The sequence below is a fragment of the Buteo buteo genome, chromosome 12, assembly GCF_964188355.1.
Source record: "Buteo buteo chromosome 12, bButBut1.hap1.1, whole genome shotgun sequence".
Classification (NCBI taxonomy): Eukaryota; Metazoa; Chordata; class Aves; order Accipitriformes; family Accipitridae; genus Buteo; species Buteo buteo.
In genome coordinates, this window is record NC_134182.1 from 18,304,648 (window position 1) to 18,321,915 (window position 17,268).

General features: G+C 41.9%; 1 protein-coding gene across 1 annotated transcript; it reads right to left on the reverse strand.

Annotated features, from left to right (window-relative positions):
• Window positions 1–2,906: 2,906 nt before the first annotated feature.
• On the reverse strand, window positions 2,907–16,749 carry CALM2 (calmodulin 2). Its single transcript, XM_075042878.1, has 6 exons — window positions 16,520–16,749; window positions 11,948–11,978; window positions 6,423–6,566; window positions 6,241–6,347; window positions 5,223–5,358; window positions 2,907–3,805 (listed from the first exon to the last, which is right to left on the reverse strand). The coding sequence occupies exons 1-6, from the start codon at window positions 16,520–16,522 to the stop codon at window positions 3,777–3,779; spliced, it is 450 nt and encodes a 149-aa protein (XP_074898979.1). The 5' UTR covers window positions 16,523–16,749; the 3' UTR covers window positions 2,907–3,776.
• Between the last annotated feature and the right edge of the window lie 519 nt (window positions 16,750–17,268).

Here is a 17,268-nt window from a genome sequence, read left to right on the forward strand (position 1 = left end):
AGGTCTTTATAGACCAACAGCCCCATTTGAAAGACTAAATAAATACCCAGTCTGCATTACCTCCAGTGGGTCCATCAGCTGTACTACATTATATGGTCATCTTCCTTCTGAGCAATAGTCTCCCTCAAATAATTAGACTGATCTTATTAGCAGGGTCCTAATCCTCAATCACCGTCTCCTTTACCCATTAGCTGTCCCTAATTTCTTAGCTGTATCTTAACAGGCTGCAAGCTTACCAGCTACTATTCCTTATCCAGTGATATACTCCCCAACCAAAATTCTACCACTACAGGTGATTAGGGAAGTATTTATTTTCATGATAGCTCACAGCCTTGAGGTACAGTATCTTCTATAGTCCCACTTGGTGACTCCTTACACTACTAGAATGAGTCGGAGGCATGCTCTACAATTTATTAGGCTGTAGCAAAAAATTATGCATTTTCCTTCACTGGGAAAGACCATATGAAGATAGCATTGCACACCATGGTAAGCCTAGGAAGCTAGCAGGGGCACCTTCCCTTCACAGAATCATTTAGATTTAAGGGACTTCTTGAGATCACCTAGTCCAACTCCCTGCTCAAGCAGGGTCAGCTAGAGCCATTTCCCAGCACCTTGTCAGCTAGGTTTTGGATCTGCACAGAGACTCCACAACCTGTGCTTGACTACCCTCATAGTAAGAAAGTGTTTTCTCCCGTTCAGATAGAGCTTAATCTTTTTAGATTTGTGCCCACTGCCTCTTGTCCTGCCAGTGGGCACTACTGAGATACATCTGGCTCTGTCGTCATTCCTTCCCATCAGGTTTTTATACACATTGATAGGGTATCCTCCTAAGCCTATACTTGAAGGGGAACATGAGTCTTTAGGCATAAGATCTCACCTCAGCCCTCAGTTTAGAATAAAACAGCACCACCAGGTGCTTTACTGCAGTGTTGTACCACAGAAGTTTTTGTTCTTGCTAATACAGTATAGAACATTTAACCATACTTAACAGACAGGATGAAGGATTGTATCTTAGCAAGCTACCAGAAGCTGAACTTGAAGTTTCAGAGTATTCCTACGTACACACATATGCAGAGATCTGCCTAGAGTGATCTAAGCACTACCTGTTTCACAATAGCAAAAGCACCTGCAAATGCACCTCAGCCAAGAGGTTCAAGTTCTAGAGATCAATTCCATTAGCTTCCACCACGCTTCTTTACTGACTGTACCTCAGAAGACATTCTTCCATTAGCAGAAGTACTGAAAAGTGTTAACCCCATTCTGCAGTTAAATTATGATGTAAACAAGGCTACAAGACTTCAATATTGATCAGGCATTTCCCTTAACAGTAAAACAGACACTTACACTGAACAAAACCAGCAGCTTTGATTCCTGTGACTAAACACTCTGAACAGGTAGCAGCCAAGATGACAGTAAATAAAGGTGGCCTTCTCATCACACATTCTTCACCCATTCATTTTATGAAAAGGCAATTGTCTTGGCCAAGGCAGCCTTTCATAATGAAGAGGAACCTCTCCTTTTTACCTTAGTCAGATGCTTCCAAATGCATGCTGAGTTGTAGCAGAAGACTGTGGGTCAAAGTGTGATTCCCCGCCTACTGGAAGTCAGCAAATACAAATTCTTCTCAGATCCTTGTTTGCATTACTTACCTCTAGAAGTGACACTTCAGAATCTCAAGTGGTTGTTCTGACAGTTCTGTCTAATTCTCCTCATCCTGTGCCAGTTTAAGCACCTAGGTCTTGTCCCCAGCCTCCTAGGCCACAGGATTGAAGACTGGATAGTGTTTGTTCAGTCAACTCTTTGTAGAAGGCAAACCCTAACTACTACAGTATTTAGACTGCATAAGCTTCCTGAATCAGATTGCCAGCGCACAAGCAACAGTTTAAGGAATTCTGATGCTGGCAATTTAAATACTTTTGACAAGCCTCCTTTGGAAAACCAACAGAACTGCTTATAGTCCTTAGGGAGCAGGGCTTTAAGATCAGTGACCATAAACATTTGATCAAGTGTTCCTGAAATCAGGTTGATCAGCTGTCCTAATTTTACATTTTCACTGTAATTATAAGTACCTCAAAGATGATTAAAACAGTTTTAAAACATTAGGTAACTGCTCTGCCTGAACCAGTGAGGGTAACCAGATGGAGGGGCCAATGCTTTGCTTAAAGGCAACCAGAATCCCCAAACAAGATAACCATGTAACACATGTAAGATCAGTCAGTTCTTGCCAGGAGAGTACCAAGGCAAGGGGCATGAACAGCCTCTGGCATCCTTTTGAGGTCTTAAGATTTGTCCTTGGTCAAAACCAGGTTTGTTTTCTGCTTTAAGAAAAAAATAATTTAAACTTTGATGAAAACTAGTGCTAAAAGCACAATCATGCTCATTAGCAGATCATTAAGAGAATGTTTTCCTTCTGTACTTTGAGCTGACTGCATCCTGAATAGCGACTCAGATATGGCAGCTTCAGAAAAGTCTAAGTGTGAGACTAAGTTACCCCGATGTAGCAGCTGATAGGGAATAAACTCCAAAATAATTAAAAGAAAGCAAACAGGTTTAGTTGTCCGAACAAGGAATTTTAATTTTAGGTCAACTATTGAACTAGGTCAACATCCAGTTCACAATGTCTACAGATAGTGGGCATAGCCAGTCACTACGGTAAGTTTATTGAAGCACCAAGCTCCACACAAGACTGTAAAATACATTTTTAAACTACTAGTAAGAAAGCTTCTTCAAGTCAACAATACTACTAAGGGCCAGAGTTTAAGGACTAAGTTTTCACCTTCCAAGCTATTTTAAGACAGCCAATCCATTGCATAAGCAAACCAAACTGCTACATACTGAAACACAGAGCAGCAACTGTACTGAACAATTCCTGTAAATAATTCAAGGATACATTGAAACAGTATGGGTAAATTGTAATTTTTTTATTGGAAAACAAATATACAACTTGGAATGGATTTGAGGCAAATCGTGCCATAAGCAGATTTTTTTTGAAAATAAGTGGCTAAACAAAGTTTAAAAAGCATAGTAACAAGAGGAGAAAATGTTTTCTGGTACAGGACCAGCAGTACAAAAAAAACTTGTGTACGAGTACCTGGATAAATCACCCGTTTTGCATTAGTGCAACTTAAGTTTCATATTGTTGACTGTCAATCGTCCACAATGTTAAGACTCCACATTTCAACAACATGTTACAGGTATGGCCACAAACAAGTTACTGTGAAGTAAGCTAGGAGAATGATTTTTACAGTGCATTAGCCACATGTATATATACCATTCACATGGTTTTATCCTGCAGTTAGCTGCAAAAGTCCTTCTCCTCCTCCATCACAGAAAGCTGAATAAACTCCTTTATGTACTGGAGAACTAGAGCCAGCATGTCACTTTAAGGAATTGCTAATGCATGGTAAACCCTAGCATACTTATTGTAACTCATTACACTAGTCATACCCAAGTCTCCTAAAGAAAGCTACTTTTTTAAAAACAGACAACCCAGATGTTCCCTCAGTTAAGCAACTCCATCTAACTTTAGATGTGCAGAAGGGCTTAAATATCCAGAGTAAGCCACATGCAACATTTGTTACTTAGATCAATTTTCCAAAAATCAGAACAATGACAGTAAGATAAAGGAGAAAAACATGGAGGAATGGCCTTCTAATTACTATACATGCATATTCTTTTGACAGTAAGGGAAAAACCTTTTACAGATAAGTTACAAACAGAGAAAAGGCAAATAAACAATTTTGTACAAGAAATTTAACACATTCTGTACAACGTCTTCACTTCGCTGTCATCATTTGTACAAACTCTGTAAAAGGAAAGAGTTGTGCAAGAGTTATTCAGAGAAAAATGTGAACTGCAAGATCTGAGAAGTGACCTGCCTTACTAGTGCTGAACACTGTTTCAAAACTGTTTTCAGTTACATTCAAAAAAGCATCTTCAAGACAGTCCCCTTCTCTAATCACACCTAAAAACCTCTTATTTTTAATGGCAAAAGGCCTCTACTTTTATCAAAAAAGTTGGTCCCTCCATGAATTGGGGAACAGCCTTTACTTCCAAAATAGGACATTACAGGGTCCTCATGCCCACTGACTTGGATAGGGACAAGATATCCAAGAATGACTAAGAGATCAGTAGAAATTGTGCTGAGGTGATGATCAGTTAAGTAGGTGTGCAAGACATCATGTTGGTTTGAATCGTTTTCAAAGCAGAATAGCTCAAGTCTTACTATTTTGCCTGACCAGCTTTAAGCAACTGAATCATTGCTTATTCACAGCACATTGGAATTTAGATCCCACAAAACAGGATACTTATCTTGCTGAACCATAGTTTCAGATACAATAACAAAAAGAAACCAGGAACCTAAGAGAAGTTAACTGGTTGCTTAAGTTTCAAAAGAGCAACTGGAAATGAGGGGTGCCTATGCTCTCAAGTGCCAGCCTCTAAACAGTCTATTTGTAAGTACAGTTATAGAGCAGCAGCCTTGTTCATAAAAAACACCTTTTCACTTTCAGATGAGTGCTCATCCCACAGTCACAACCAAAAAAGGCCTTCAAGGGAAGCCACACCTACACCTCAGAAACAGTGAGGGTATTATCTGAAAATACCCTAGCTTTTTTCTATAAAATGTTCAGAAAGTTAAAATGAAAACAAGCTTAGTGATTGAGCTGCAAGCAATTGTCTAACACAACTGCTCCTGCTTGCATGACTTCATTTAAGTTTCATTGGCAGAAAGGAGGAAATAGAAATAAGCTATTGCTGCAGCTGATTAAGAGGTCTTCTAAAGGTCTTGAGATTTCTGCATATTTTAGAGGCTTCCCCCTTTAATTAGTAATTTTAAAAGCATTAATGAAAAATGAGTGACTTGCTACAGTCAGATCAACATTCATTAGTGAACAGAACAGTATAAACAATATGTGAACATCTGTGCTAGCTTCCTCATTCTAATGGTCATTAGACATCATTAGATTTAGAAAGCTATTTCTTACACTGCAGAGTTGAATAGCAATTTTTTGCCTTTGGCACAAAGGTAGCAATAACCCACTTAAACCTATTTATACTTACACAATGTACATACTAAAAGACATTAGCTTAAAGGAACACTAACTGTTGAGAAGATCTCATCTGAACATTGCCCTGTTTAAACTTGGTGCGGCTATCAGCACCTACACAGTCACCAGCATAAAAAGTGCTACACAAAAAACAATTGGTTAACAACTCCTTACCTTCATAGTTTACTTGACCATCACCATCAATGTCTGCTTCCCTAATCATTTCATCAACTTCTTCATCTGTTAGCTTCTCCCCAAGATTTGTCATCACATGACGGAGTTCTGCAGCACTAATGTAACCATTACCATCCTGGGAAGGGAAAGAAGGAAGACTGGAATAGACTTGCTTAAGGCCTAGTGACTTAACTGTAACTCAAGAATATTGCAGAGCAAGTTGAACATTAAGATGATATCATAGCTATAACCACTAGCATTTGCACAAGGCAAATGAGAGCTGTAAGCCTATCTTCAGTATTGTCCAGGATCTTAGTCTCAAAAAGACATTTTAAAAACAACTTATCCAATACCATCTACTTTGGCTGTCCTATCCCAAGACTTTTTTAATCACTGACAAAGCAATGAGCACCTTTTGCAACCTTTTTAGGTGACAGATGCCTATTCAATCACATGACTGCCTGGTTCAAGTGTCTTTCCTGAACAGAAACTACTTCTCATTCACCTGTTTCATGGGAGTCCAGCACAAGGCCTTCAGAGACCACTCTTAACATATTCCATCCTAGCCGGGACACTGGGTATCAAAGTACTAGTGTATACAAACTCTGGACCAGCTTTTTCCTCACCACACCCCAAGGTACTTATCATATGTTTCCTGTTTAAAAGTGCATGTTGCTTAAGAAGCTGATTAACTTTAGACTCATTTAGCAATTTACTTAGTAAAGAGTAAGTGAAAGGTTTAAAAATTACCATTTTAAATATTTAAGCAATCTCCCTGCCAGCCTTGTACAAGTATTTTAGTATCATAGTAAGTGGTAGCTTAGTAGTATCACCCACTACTATCATGATGACTCAGCTGACTTTCAGGTATAGTGCCACAGTAGACTAAACTTTACAGTGACTAGTTAACCTAGAGGTTCTAGATGACATGACTGCAGATACCCCTCAAGTAGGAGGAAGCTAATTAGAAGTCAGACTGAGTTTTCATAACAAATATTTAAGGTAAACATTTTAGTACCTTGTCAAACACACGGAAGGCTTCTCTGATTTCTTCTTCACTATCTGTATCTTTCATTTTTCTTGCCATCATTGTCAGAAACTCTGGAAAGTCAATTGTGCCATTGCCTGCAAAATACTTACTTTGTTAGAAAAACACACATTTTAGGCACTTTATTAAATTACTTATTAGTAAAATCCTACCATCAGCATCTACTTCATTGATCATATCCTGTAGCTCTGCTTCTGTGGGGTTTTGACCAAGCGATCTCATCACTGTCCCCAACTCCTTTGTAGTTATAGTACCATCACCATCCTTGTCAAATAGTGAAAAAGCTTCTTTGAATTCTGTACAACAAAAAACAAATTAATTCCTTCAGCTTTGAAATATTAAGTTTACTTAATCATATGAGAATCCATTGCTGCTTATTGTTGTAAATTACAAAACTTGATTTCATTCTCTTAAGACAATTTCGGTATACTGCTCAGACTGCTATAATTGTAATGCCAATATGGAAGCACCAGCATCTGGAAAACAACCCACCAGTCTACCAAACAACCACATTTTGACCTAAACAGGATAGAAGGTCTTCCATTTTAGAAGTACTCAGATGTTTGTTACTATCCATCTTGAACAAAGATCCCTAATACAGAGCTGAAAGGAATAGCTGTCTGCAACTAGAATGATCCACATCCTTCGTAGGAACTGTTTATCTCATGAAAAAATAATGAAATTACTTTGAAAAAGCCAAAAAATGGTACTTAAAATACAAATGCTACAACTTAATAGCATTTCTGTTACTAAGAGAGGAGACAAGTCAATGGTAAAAGGTATAATCAGACCAAACTTAAAAATAGGACAAGGAGTAATGGTTTTAAACTGCAAGAGGGTAGATTTAGATTAGATGCAAGGAAGTTCTTCACTGTGAGGGTTGTGAGGCACTGGAACAGGTTGCCCAGAGAAGTTGTAGATGCCCCATCCCTGTAAGTGTTCAAGGCCAAGTTGGATGGGGCTTTTGAGCAACCTGGTCTAAGTGGAAGGTGTCCCTGCTGAGGTCCCTTCCAACTCAAACCATTCTATGATTCTATGAAATAGTTTCTCATTACAACTCACTTCCACTGGACGTTAAGTCTGAACAGTATATGCTACATAAAGGTGCAGTACCTAGCACCATAGGTCTTAACATTTGGCCATACCTAGCTAGAAAGGAACTTCTCCCAGCTCTCTCTCCCATTGGACTTCTACAGTTCTTCAGTCTATGTATATACACAACTCCAGTGAGTTGTTCAAGGAGGAAAGTCACTGGAATCTTAATTTCTGAAAAGCTGCTTAGAAAATTGCTTCAGCCCTACTGTATCCTGAAACAGGCTTCATAGAACTAGTCAAAAAACAGTTTTAAGACTAACTGTAACTGTAATTGTAACTGTGTTTCAATGCTACCTCTTAACCCCCTACAATGGCTGTACTGTAGCCAGCAATATTAATACAAGCATAACATGTTTAATTGTCCAGCCCAAAAATGGAGTTGGTTTTAATCCATGCCATCTGTTTGTCTTTGGCCACAGACCTTAAACTAGCTCACTGGACTATAGTAGCTCATACACAAATTACAGTTAAACATGGAAAACTTATCTATTCCCCTGCACAGCTCAGATCCTTTTACAGCTTAAGGCACCCAAGATTATGACTTTGGAGAACTCATTAGCTCAAGGGTACTCCTGCATCAGAAATACTTCCAAGAATTAATTTTTCAACATTTCCAAGCAGCCAGCTTTCCAGATGGTGGGTTTCCCAGGCCAGAATTAGTCAAAGTAAAAGTTGTTTTCACACAAACTGTATAAAGTCTTACTTGATCCATTTCATACTCTGAAACACTCGAGGTGAGTACAGTCTGGCAAGCATTAAAAATGCAGCTACAAAAATAGGCTTTTAATAGTTCATGAATGCAGCTATAATACCAGAGCCACAGCTGAGTCCCATCCAGGAAAAAAAACCACTCTTCTACCTACATCTAACAGTCTGAAGTGTCCCAAAAGCCAATTCCCACTGTTTAGCCCATGAGAATCAGAGCAAGGCTACCACAGGACCAGACAAAACAGTTTCAAGCCAGTATTGTGTAATGAAAAAGCAGATAGGCCAGAAAAGGCTTTTGGGTCAAGCCTAGTAGAGAAGTTCATAGTCTATCATGGAAGGCCCTCAAAAGGGGAACACTGAGTCTTCTTCAAGTGAGGTAGTCAACTGTTAATCAAAATGTTTAGCTGTTAACCACTTCATCCTTAGCTTGAAGGTCAACTGTCACAAACCCAAACATGAAGCAGACTTCACAGTACTGCAGTGACCCTGCTTAGAAAAAGTAATATTTAATTTTTACACAAAATTCAAAGACTTGCTTTCTACAACACTGGCCATTTAGTGGTATATTCTGAACACTTGACATGAACCACTCAAAGGACAACTCTTACTTGAAGATGCTGTAGGCTAAGAAACAACCAGCTATCAATCACAACCATAAAGAAAGTAAAGCAAGTCAAAGATCAGCAGCATATTCCTGTTTGAAATGCTGAATCAAGTTAGGAATACAATTAAAATACCTCTTTAACCACTTCTAGGAACCACCTCCAGTAATTAGAACAAAGGAACAGCAACCTATGCAGATACAGTTTAGACTAGAACAAGAACAACCTAGCAGAGTTTGGGAGGATTTGCACCAATGGCCAGTGAAGGGCAGCTATGAAATACTTAAGTTTAGTGAGCAACTCAGTTGTGGCTTCCTGCAATGCAAGATTATAAAACACACCTCCCACACTTAAAGCACCTTATGACTCCATGTAGCACGTAAAATAAATCCTCCCTCTGTTCAACACTCCTCCATATCAAACTTAAAATGAAAAATCTCTTGTATCCTAGATAAGGCTAAGCTGTCAGAAACCTGAGGAGTGCTGGCAGAACCACTCATCTTCAGGCCAGCCTATGAAGTTTCAGCCTTTCCTTCCCTCTGAAAAGCACACTGCATCAAGAGAAAAGACTACTTCCAGAGGCTAGTCCAACAGAATGTGAACTCTGACACCCTAGCTCAAAATGTTCCATCTAACAATAGCTTTTGAGGCATCTCAGCACCACATCACCTTTCCAGATTAAGTGGTAGTCTTCAGTGACCTAATATGTTCAATGAACCAGAACCACCATTTCCACTCTCACACTGTTCAGCCAGCTATGTCTGGAACTTTTATAGGAGAATGTCAATTGTTCTCTTCAGCTACCAGGAGCTCAACACTTAAACATGACTACTTCTACTACAAAATAAATTCTAAATAACTCTTGTGGTCAGATCCCCAACAGAGAACCACAGCACACTACAGGAAGAAGGCATAACAAACACCATACATAGGCCTACTTGTTCAGAGAGCTCATTTACAACTCTCTTGAGATCTAGCGGTAGGAAGTATAGCTCACAAGACCAGGTGCTTTGGGACAAAAGCATCTTTAGAATTTTCCCTGACCACCCACATCAAATGGTCCTGACCTACATATCTTTTTTAATACAACACTTAACCAAAGGGATACCCATTTGACTCAGCAACTTCAATTCTGACCGAATGAAGCTGCAACCAGCATTCACATTCTGTACCTATGCAGCTTTCAAAATTAAGTCTTTCATATGAACAAAACCTGGGAAGTCTTTCACCCCTACCTGTAATAACAAGAAGCTTCAGTCCTATATGACCAATGAGCTCCATAGAAACTAAGAACATCTGGAATCTTTAACAACTGTATTCTGGTGCTTGACAGCAGAGGTGGAAGATTTATTTCAAGTCCAGGAGAAGTGGCTGCTTTAACTACTTTGGCCTTCTATTTAAGAAAGGGAATGTTGTCTCTACCCTGTGGTACAATTTTCTTAAGCCCGCCTTCAAATCAAAAGCTAGGTGTCTTCATATAAGCTGAAATGGAATGGTACCAGGCTCAAGCCTTTAAAACCACAGTCTCAATAAAACATACAAACTGTACCTGTGACAGTTTTCCTATGCAAGACTACAGCCTTCAACAGGAAAACTAAGCAGCCTGCTTAGTCAGCTGCAACCCCTCCTAAGCAGTACTAGGGATGGTTCCCTAACAGACCAGCAGTGGGCTTGTATCTTCACATCAGAGGTTTACAGTTTACTTGCAAACACATTTGCTTCATGAAATACCACAGCTGAACTGAAAGTGGCAGCCCATTTTACACTGGACACTAAGTTATATTTTTTATTCTTTCCATACAGATTAAAACCCCCTATTCCAGTATGACAAGCTTATTAACACTCACTTTTGGCTCTGAGAACTATACTATCATTACTGAATAGCTAACATTTGCACTAATGCTGAGATAGCATTAATAAGCTTCCTGTTTATATTCCATAATCAGCTACATCAACAAATAAAGCTTCTACAGTTAAGAACTAGAACAATGAACCATTATTGAAAAGACAGCAGTGACAATTGGTAAAGCCTGCTCCAACTACACTGATCACAAAACCCTTAAGATATGTAGGCCACTTCCTGAAAAAAATCTCCAGTTGAACTAGATTTGGCTTGTGCTTACTCATTAAGACAGTACCATGGCAACAAGTAAATAGACTAAGGACTTTCCACAAAACCATAATTAGTCTCCTATGAGTTAAAGCAAGCTTCTGAAGTCTAAAAGCTACAGAAAAATGTTCTTAACACTTCAGATTTGGCGATTATGGTAAAACCAAAACTAGCTCATCATGACACTTCTGTTTAATACAGTGTCTTCAAGAGCTACACTGTAGTTAAATAGCAATACCTCTCAGAGGCTGTTATTTGTATGCTTGACCTGATACTATCAGATTAGCAGAATTCTAACACCCTCTAAAATAATTTTGCATGAGTTATGCGCAGTGAGACTTTCTAGTATTAATACTATACACTTGTCAGATCAAAAACCCTTAAGTTTTTTAATGTCCGTGGCAAGGCTGAATTCTGCATTACCAGCTTTAAGTCACATCAATTATTGAAGTTGAAATCAGTCTTCAGAGAACAGTGATGGACACTAGTTTGTGCAGCCTGCATGAGTAGGAGACATGATAACCAGAAGTTTTAGCCACCAGTAGACAGTTGTCAGTGCATAGAAACCATTGTTAGCAGGCCAATACTAAGATGCAAGAGATGCGTATTTATTTAACCATTTCAGAGCAAGCACCAGACCAAGTGCACAGAACACTTGTGTCCAAGTACACAATACAGTTCCAAACATGGAATATCAAGAGTTGTTATCACAAAGCCAGTCTCTGCTGTCATCAAGAACAGTCACTCTAACACCTCCAATGACAGGAAACCACAAAGTAAATTGGTTTTGCCTTCTGTTATAAGAACACTCTAGATTCCAAGTCTTCACCAGAGACCCACCCCCCCAGCCTTTCAGTTTGCACTTGGGACAATTCTGTAGTCATGAGAGGGAAAAAAACCACAACACCAGAGTCCCAACTCTACTAGCTAGTAAAGCTGTGAGGATTGCCTAACTATTCTAGAGGACAGAACTTCAGATTCATTGTATCCGTGGTGCTTTTATAGTAGATAAGCCTTTAAAACTTGGGTGACAAATTAAAACATTCCACAATATTCTTCAGTATCCAAGAAAGCTAAATAACTTGTGTAACACAGACTGTCACTGGATTAAGAGATGTGCCAGGTCAAGTAGGAGTCGCAACACAGCATGTAAAAACCTCACCTGCAATCTGCTCTTCTGTCAGCTGATCAGCCTGCAATAAAAAGAGAATATCATTATAGTTGTAGCAAAAGTTTAAGACAAAATAAGACACATACTTGTAGAGGCCTCTGAATATGATAGCTGCTCTTCAGGACTTCTGTAGCATTCCGAAATAGTTCTAACACAGCTCACAAGTCATCAGGATTGCTTGCTAGGTAAGAATTGGCAGCCTGTCCTCATTTCCTGACCCTGCAATATCTGGTACACCCAAATAATGGATTACCATGTGTATCAATCCATTACCCAAGCAACACTAGCAAAGTCAAGGCACACAGGTAGGTCTCTCTAGACTGGTTTTAAAAACTTGTTAACACAGCAGACTACTGGTAGTAACATTTTGGTAAACTAGCCTCAGCTTTAACACTAAACACTTTAGGTCTAAGTAATGCAGCAGTAACTCCCAAATCCCAAATTTAAGTCAGACTAGTCTCTTTTGCCGAGTTACAATGCTATAATTAGAAAAATATACTCTTCTCTAGAATTAAATAATACTTTGATTAACATGAAGCTTCATGTCCAAGACCTGGCCATAAAAACCAGAGTCCATACAATCAGTACTAGCAGCTTTGGCCCAAACTGGTAATTTCAGTGCATTTGTCATGTGGCTGTCTAGACTTTTTTCAGACTGCTGTCTGCAGACTCAGGTAGCATAATGTAGTTTACGGGGCCACTAGAGAAAAGTTTCAGTGGTGTAAGACATAATTTCTTTCAGTTGAGTAAGTCCCAGCTTATACCTCATTTTGCTCTATCACTGAACAGTTTTGAATCAACTGGATTTGACAGCAATAAACCCCCCTCCTCACTCTTCCAAAGACAAACCCAAAATGGACTTCACTCTTGAAAGAGCACAAAGGCATTTGAGGACTGCAGAAGTACTTTCCCTAGGTTTTCAAGTCAGCTGATTCTTCAAACAAGTTCTGGATAACTTCAGTTGAGTTGTAGTAATAAGGCCATACATTTCCTCCAAGGAAGCTCCTTGAGCTCTTTACCCCATTGTACTCCAAAGAGTCAACCGCCCCCAGCTTTAAAATACAGAAGAGATACACTCACTGCCCAAGTTCAAAAACACCCCTTTTTAAAGTTCTGTTCCTCTTGTTCCTATTCAGCAACAACCTTTTTATAATTACTGCAATACTGACAGAAATATTTTCAGTCATTAGCTGTGCCCACAAAGGTGTCTTTATACATTAGCCATCTACAATTGAAATACTTAGAAAAAGGTATATACATCACCTGTCAATTTTTACTGATTTCAATTTGAATTATTTGTCTATATTGCATGCAAACTTAGAAGTTTCCAGCTTCTGGTTATTCCTCCTGTAACAAAAGTGAAGCTAACTGCTCAAGCAACCATACAAGAGCTAAACCACTTCCAAAAAACATATGCATACAATACAGCAACAGCCCAAGATAAAGGCCACAATCAGTGCTTTCTCAGACTGCCTGTGGCTCACCTACTCTAAGAATAAAGACCACACCATGAGCAGCTTTTAAAAGAGCAGCCAATGGGTATTTACAGCTATAGACTCCACTTGTTCCAATTTCCACAGCTGTAGGAAGTATTCCCATGCAGGTTCAACTTTTGTTTTTAAAAAAAATTGAGATAGTCTAGGGTGGCAGCAACACTGCTGAGAGAATCACCAATTCAACATTAGGCTTTGAGATGGAAGCATTCTGATGGTCACTTAACAGAAGCCTAACAGATTTTTGCTTGTCTGGAGTGTATCATTAACACAGACTTACTCACACCTTTGCATGCCATTTACATTTTTATTGCTCAAGTGAAGATAATGATGTGCTACATTTCTGTAGGATATTTATATCCACAGAAAGCTGTAGATCAGATTTAAGTAGCAAGAACCTAGTTTATTTAGGTCAATACTTATGGGTTAGCAAGTTGAGTCACATACTGTTTTATATAAAGACATGACATTAAGCAGTGTTTAAGCTGTTAAGTGTTCCCAAACTCTTAACTCTTCCAGCAACTTAAAACATCCTATAGCCGCTAACCATAAATTTGGATAAGCTTTGTCAGTACCTGTAGGAGGTACAGTGTTTGAGAAGAGCACGAAGCTTATTACAAGCCACAGGTATAGGGCAGTTGAAAGATAAGCTAGGAGGTGGGGCAAGGTTGAACAAACACCATCTGTACTCCGCAGTGCTAGGCTCTGCAGGGACTGCTGCACAACAGCAGTAAAAGGCGGAGCCAGCAAGTCTGCCAGATCACTCCCTCCCATGCCACTCAGGTGGTGGGCTATCAGCCCAGATCCATGCATGCGTGTCACAGGACACTGTGGTCTTCCTAGAGGGGCCTTCTGGAGTTCTTTGTCCTGAATTTAAGCTAAATAGTCATGGCACCATACATGTGACAGTATGCACACCTTCAGTAATGCAACCCAACTTCAGAAACACACAGTTAAATTGCAACTGTAACATGCCTATACTGAAGTTTTGATATGCCCCTTACTACAGCCAAGATCCACCTGAAAACCTCCTTTGATAAAGTCAGGGAACCCATCGTAGCTTTGACACAGCATTCTCCGATCCATGTTGCAGCACTTTCATTTTCACTGCAATAGCTTCCATCCTCCCAGCCCCAGATTATGTTGAAGGGCTGACAAATAATCTAAGCCTCCTAGGAAAGAAGGGGAGCTCTTGTGTGCGTGCGCACTTTCAGTGGCACAAGCAGCCTCTAGAGGTAGTGTTTCATTACAGTCATAGCTGCTATGCAGTAATCAGTTTGGAAGATCCTCAACAGAGCTGACTAATGCTGCCCAATAGAGAGTTATCAGCAAATCACAGAACAGATGACACCGTTCCCCTCCAAAACTTGGCATTTGAGTATACTTTACAGGTGTTAGATCTGAATGGACAGTGTTGTTCTGGCAAGATTAACCAAAGAACAAGTACTACACAGACTAGCATACAAGGGCTAAAACTACACTTATAGTAGGTTAGCTTACTTTGGGAGCAAAGCATTCTGCTTTATCTAGCATGTGCAGTTCTGGACAACATATATTCACAGTTTTAGTCAGTCTGGTCTGTCAGGATGAACTATAACCACATTCAGAATGTCACTGTGCCTCCTGGACACACCCATTTTTATATAGACCTTGCTTGAAGATACTCCATTTTTGGTTCTGTACAGGCGATGACTAAAAGCAGTAAGCCTTTTGCGGCTACATTCACTGCTTTTTTTCCTTTAGAGATGATTTGCTGTATGGGTTCACAATTCAAGCAAAAGAACAAGTTCAGGCTTCTGTTCACCCAATTTCTTTGCCCAGAGAAAGCACTTCAGAAAAACCCCTTAATTTTAAGTACCCAGCGTTCACATTAGACATGGTGAGTGGATAATGATCTGATTCCTTAAAAGTATGTAATGAATGAAAAGGTAATTCCACTATACTGCATCTTCTCTTAATGCAGAGATAGTACTAAGTGGTCATTGGTGCTGCTTTTGCAACAGAATTGTTCGTCTTTGTATGTGCTTCAGTATCCACTTGTTTTAATTAAAAAGCCCAAACGCGTATGCTTTAGACCGAATTCGAAACAATTCTCCAATTCCACAAAGTGTGTTCTACTTCGACAGTTGATTAAAATCCTAAACAAACGTATTGCTAGGAAAAATAAATTGTGCTTGCTCAAGAAAATGCAGGACTGTTCACCGCAATGACCAAAACGGAAAGCCAAAACTGCTAAAAAAAAAAAATCCCTTGTTCAAGACAGCCACCGACAGCAAGGCGTTATCATGAAATCGGCAGAGGAGAGCGGCTCCAGCGTGAGCTGACAAGAGGTCTAGCAAGGAGGGAGATGGTGCAGCGAGGCAGCGTGCCCCTCATCATCATGCTGCTCAGAAGCTGCAGGGCTCCGCATTGCATTATTACCAGGCGCAACACACCTCGCTAGCGAGCCAGACATCTTAAGCGCTCGCAGCAGCCGTTGCCGCGCCGCTGTCTCCCCAGCCCCATTCAGCCGCACACGCCAGCTTGCCGGGAGAGGGGGGGAGGTTAGGAAGCGGTAAGAAAGCGGAGCTGGTACCATCATGGTAGGCTACTTCCCCCCTCCCGGCACCCCCCAAGGCAGGTCTCCTCCCAGGAGGAACCGTTATCTGCCGCTCCCCACCCCCTTGCCCCCCCTCCCCGACACACGCCCCAACAAAGCGTCATGGCGCTCGAACGGAGTGGCAGTTTGAATTTTGAATCCACACCAACGCCCCAGGGCGGGAAAAGGACCCGGGCGGGATTCGTCCACCACGACTTCCTCCTACGCACACAGCACCTCCGAGCAGGACCCTCCGCCCCAGCCCGCCGGCGCTGCCGGGCTAAGCCCACCGGCCACAGCAAAGGACACCTTCACCCCTACCCTTCTGCAGGCGACCTCACCCCGCACCAGCCAAACCACCTGCCCCTCTCCTACCTCCTCGCACCCAGCCACAGGCATCCCCATCCCCCAACCCCCCCGCCCCCACACACACACTAGGCACCGGACCAGCACCCGCAAAGCTCTGTCACTACCCCATCCCCAGGGACTCACCATGGTGGCTCGGCCTGGTTATGGGGTGTGGTGGAAGCTAACGGCTGCAAGGAGCACACGAACAACCACCCCGCACTGCAGCTCGCCTCACACTGAGCCCTGCCTGGTTGCCAGCAGTGCCTCATAAACCTCTTCACAGCCCTCCCGGATCGCTCCGCGCCGCTCCCTCCCCCCTCCCCTTTCCCCGGCGGGGAATGGAGCTGCGAAAGAAGTCCCGGCTCCTCCCGCTCTTCTCGGCAGGCCCCCCCCGCACCCCGAGAGCGTGCCCTTTTTGCCCCTCAGCCCCCAAGCCCGGGCGCAGGAAGGGGCGAGGTGCGGGAAAGAGGTGGGGTGCGCTTGTGAAACGGTACGGGGGGGGGGGGGGATGGCGGTGCCGGAGGAGTAGTCTGGGGGGATTATTTTTCTGGGCGGAAGAGGATTTTAGAAAAATGCCGAGGAGTGCAGAGACTCCAGAAGGAGGGCGCTGATTGGTGGATTCGTACCTGCAATGCGTCACTTGGACATGCACAGTCTGGGCTGGGAAGCGGTTACCCCTCCCCCTTCCCGCAGTGCGTGAGGCTCGACGCGGCGCGGCGCGGGCCAGTGCGGCGGGGTCCGGCCCGGGCCGGGCGATGATGCTGATGCTGCTGCTGCCGCCGCTGCCGCCGCTGCCGCCGCTGCCGCCGCTGGCGCCGGCGCCGGCCTGTCCCGCTCCCTGCGCCTGCAGCGGCGGGGGGGGTGGCAGGCGCTGCGGCAGGGTGTGCCGGGCG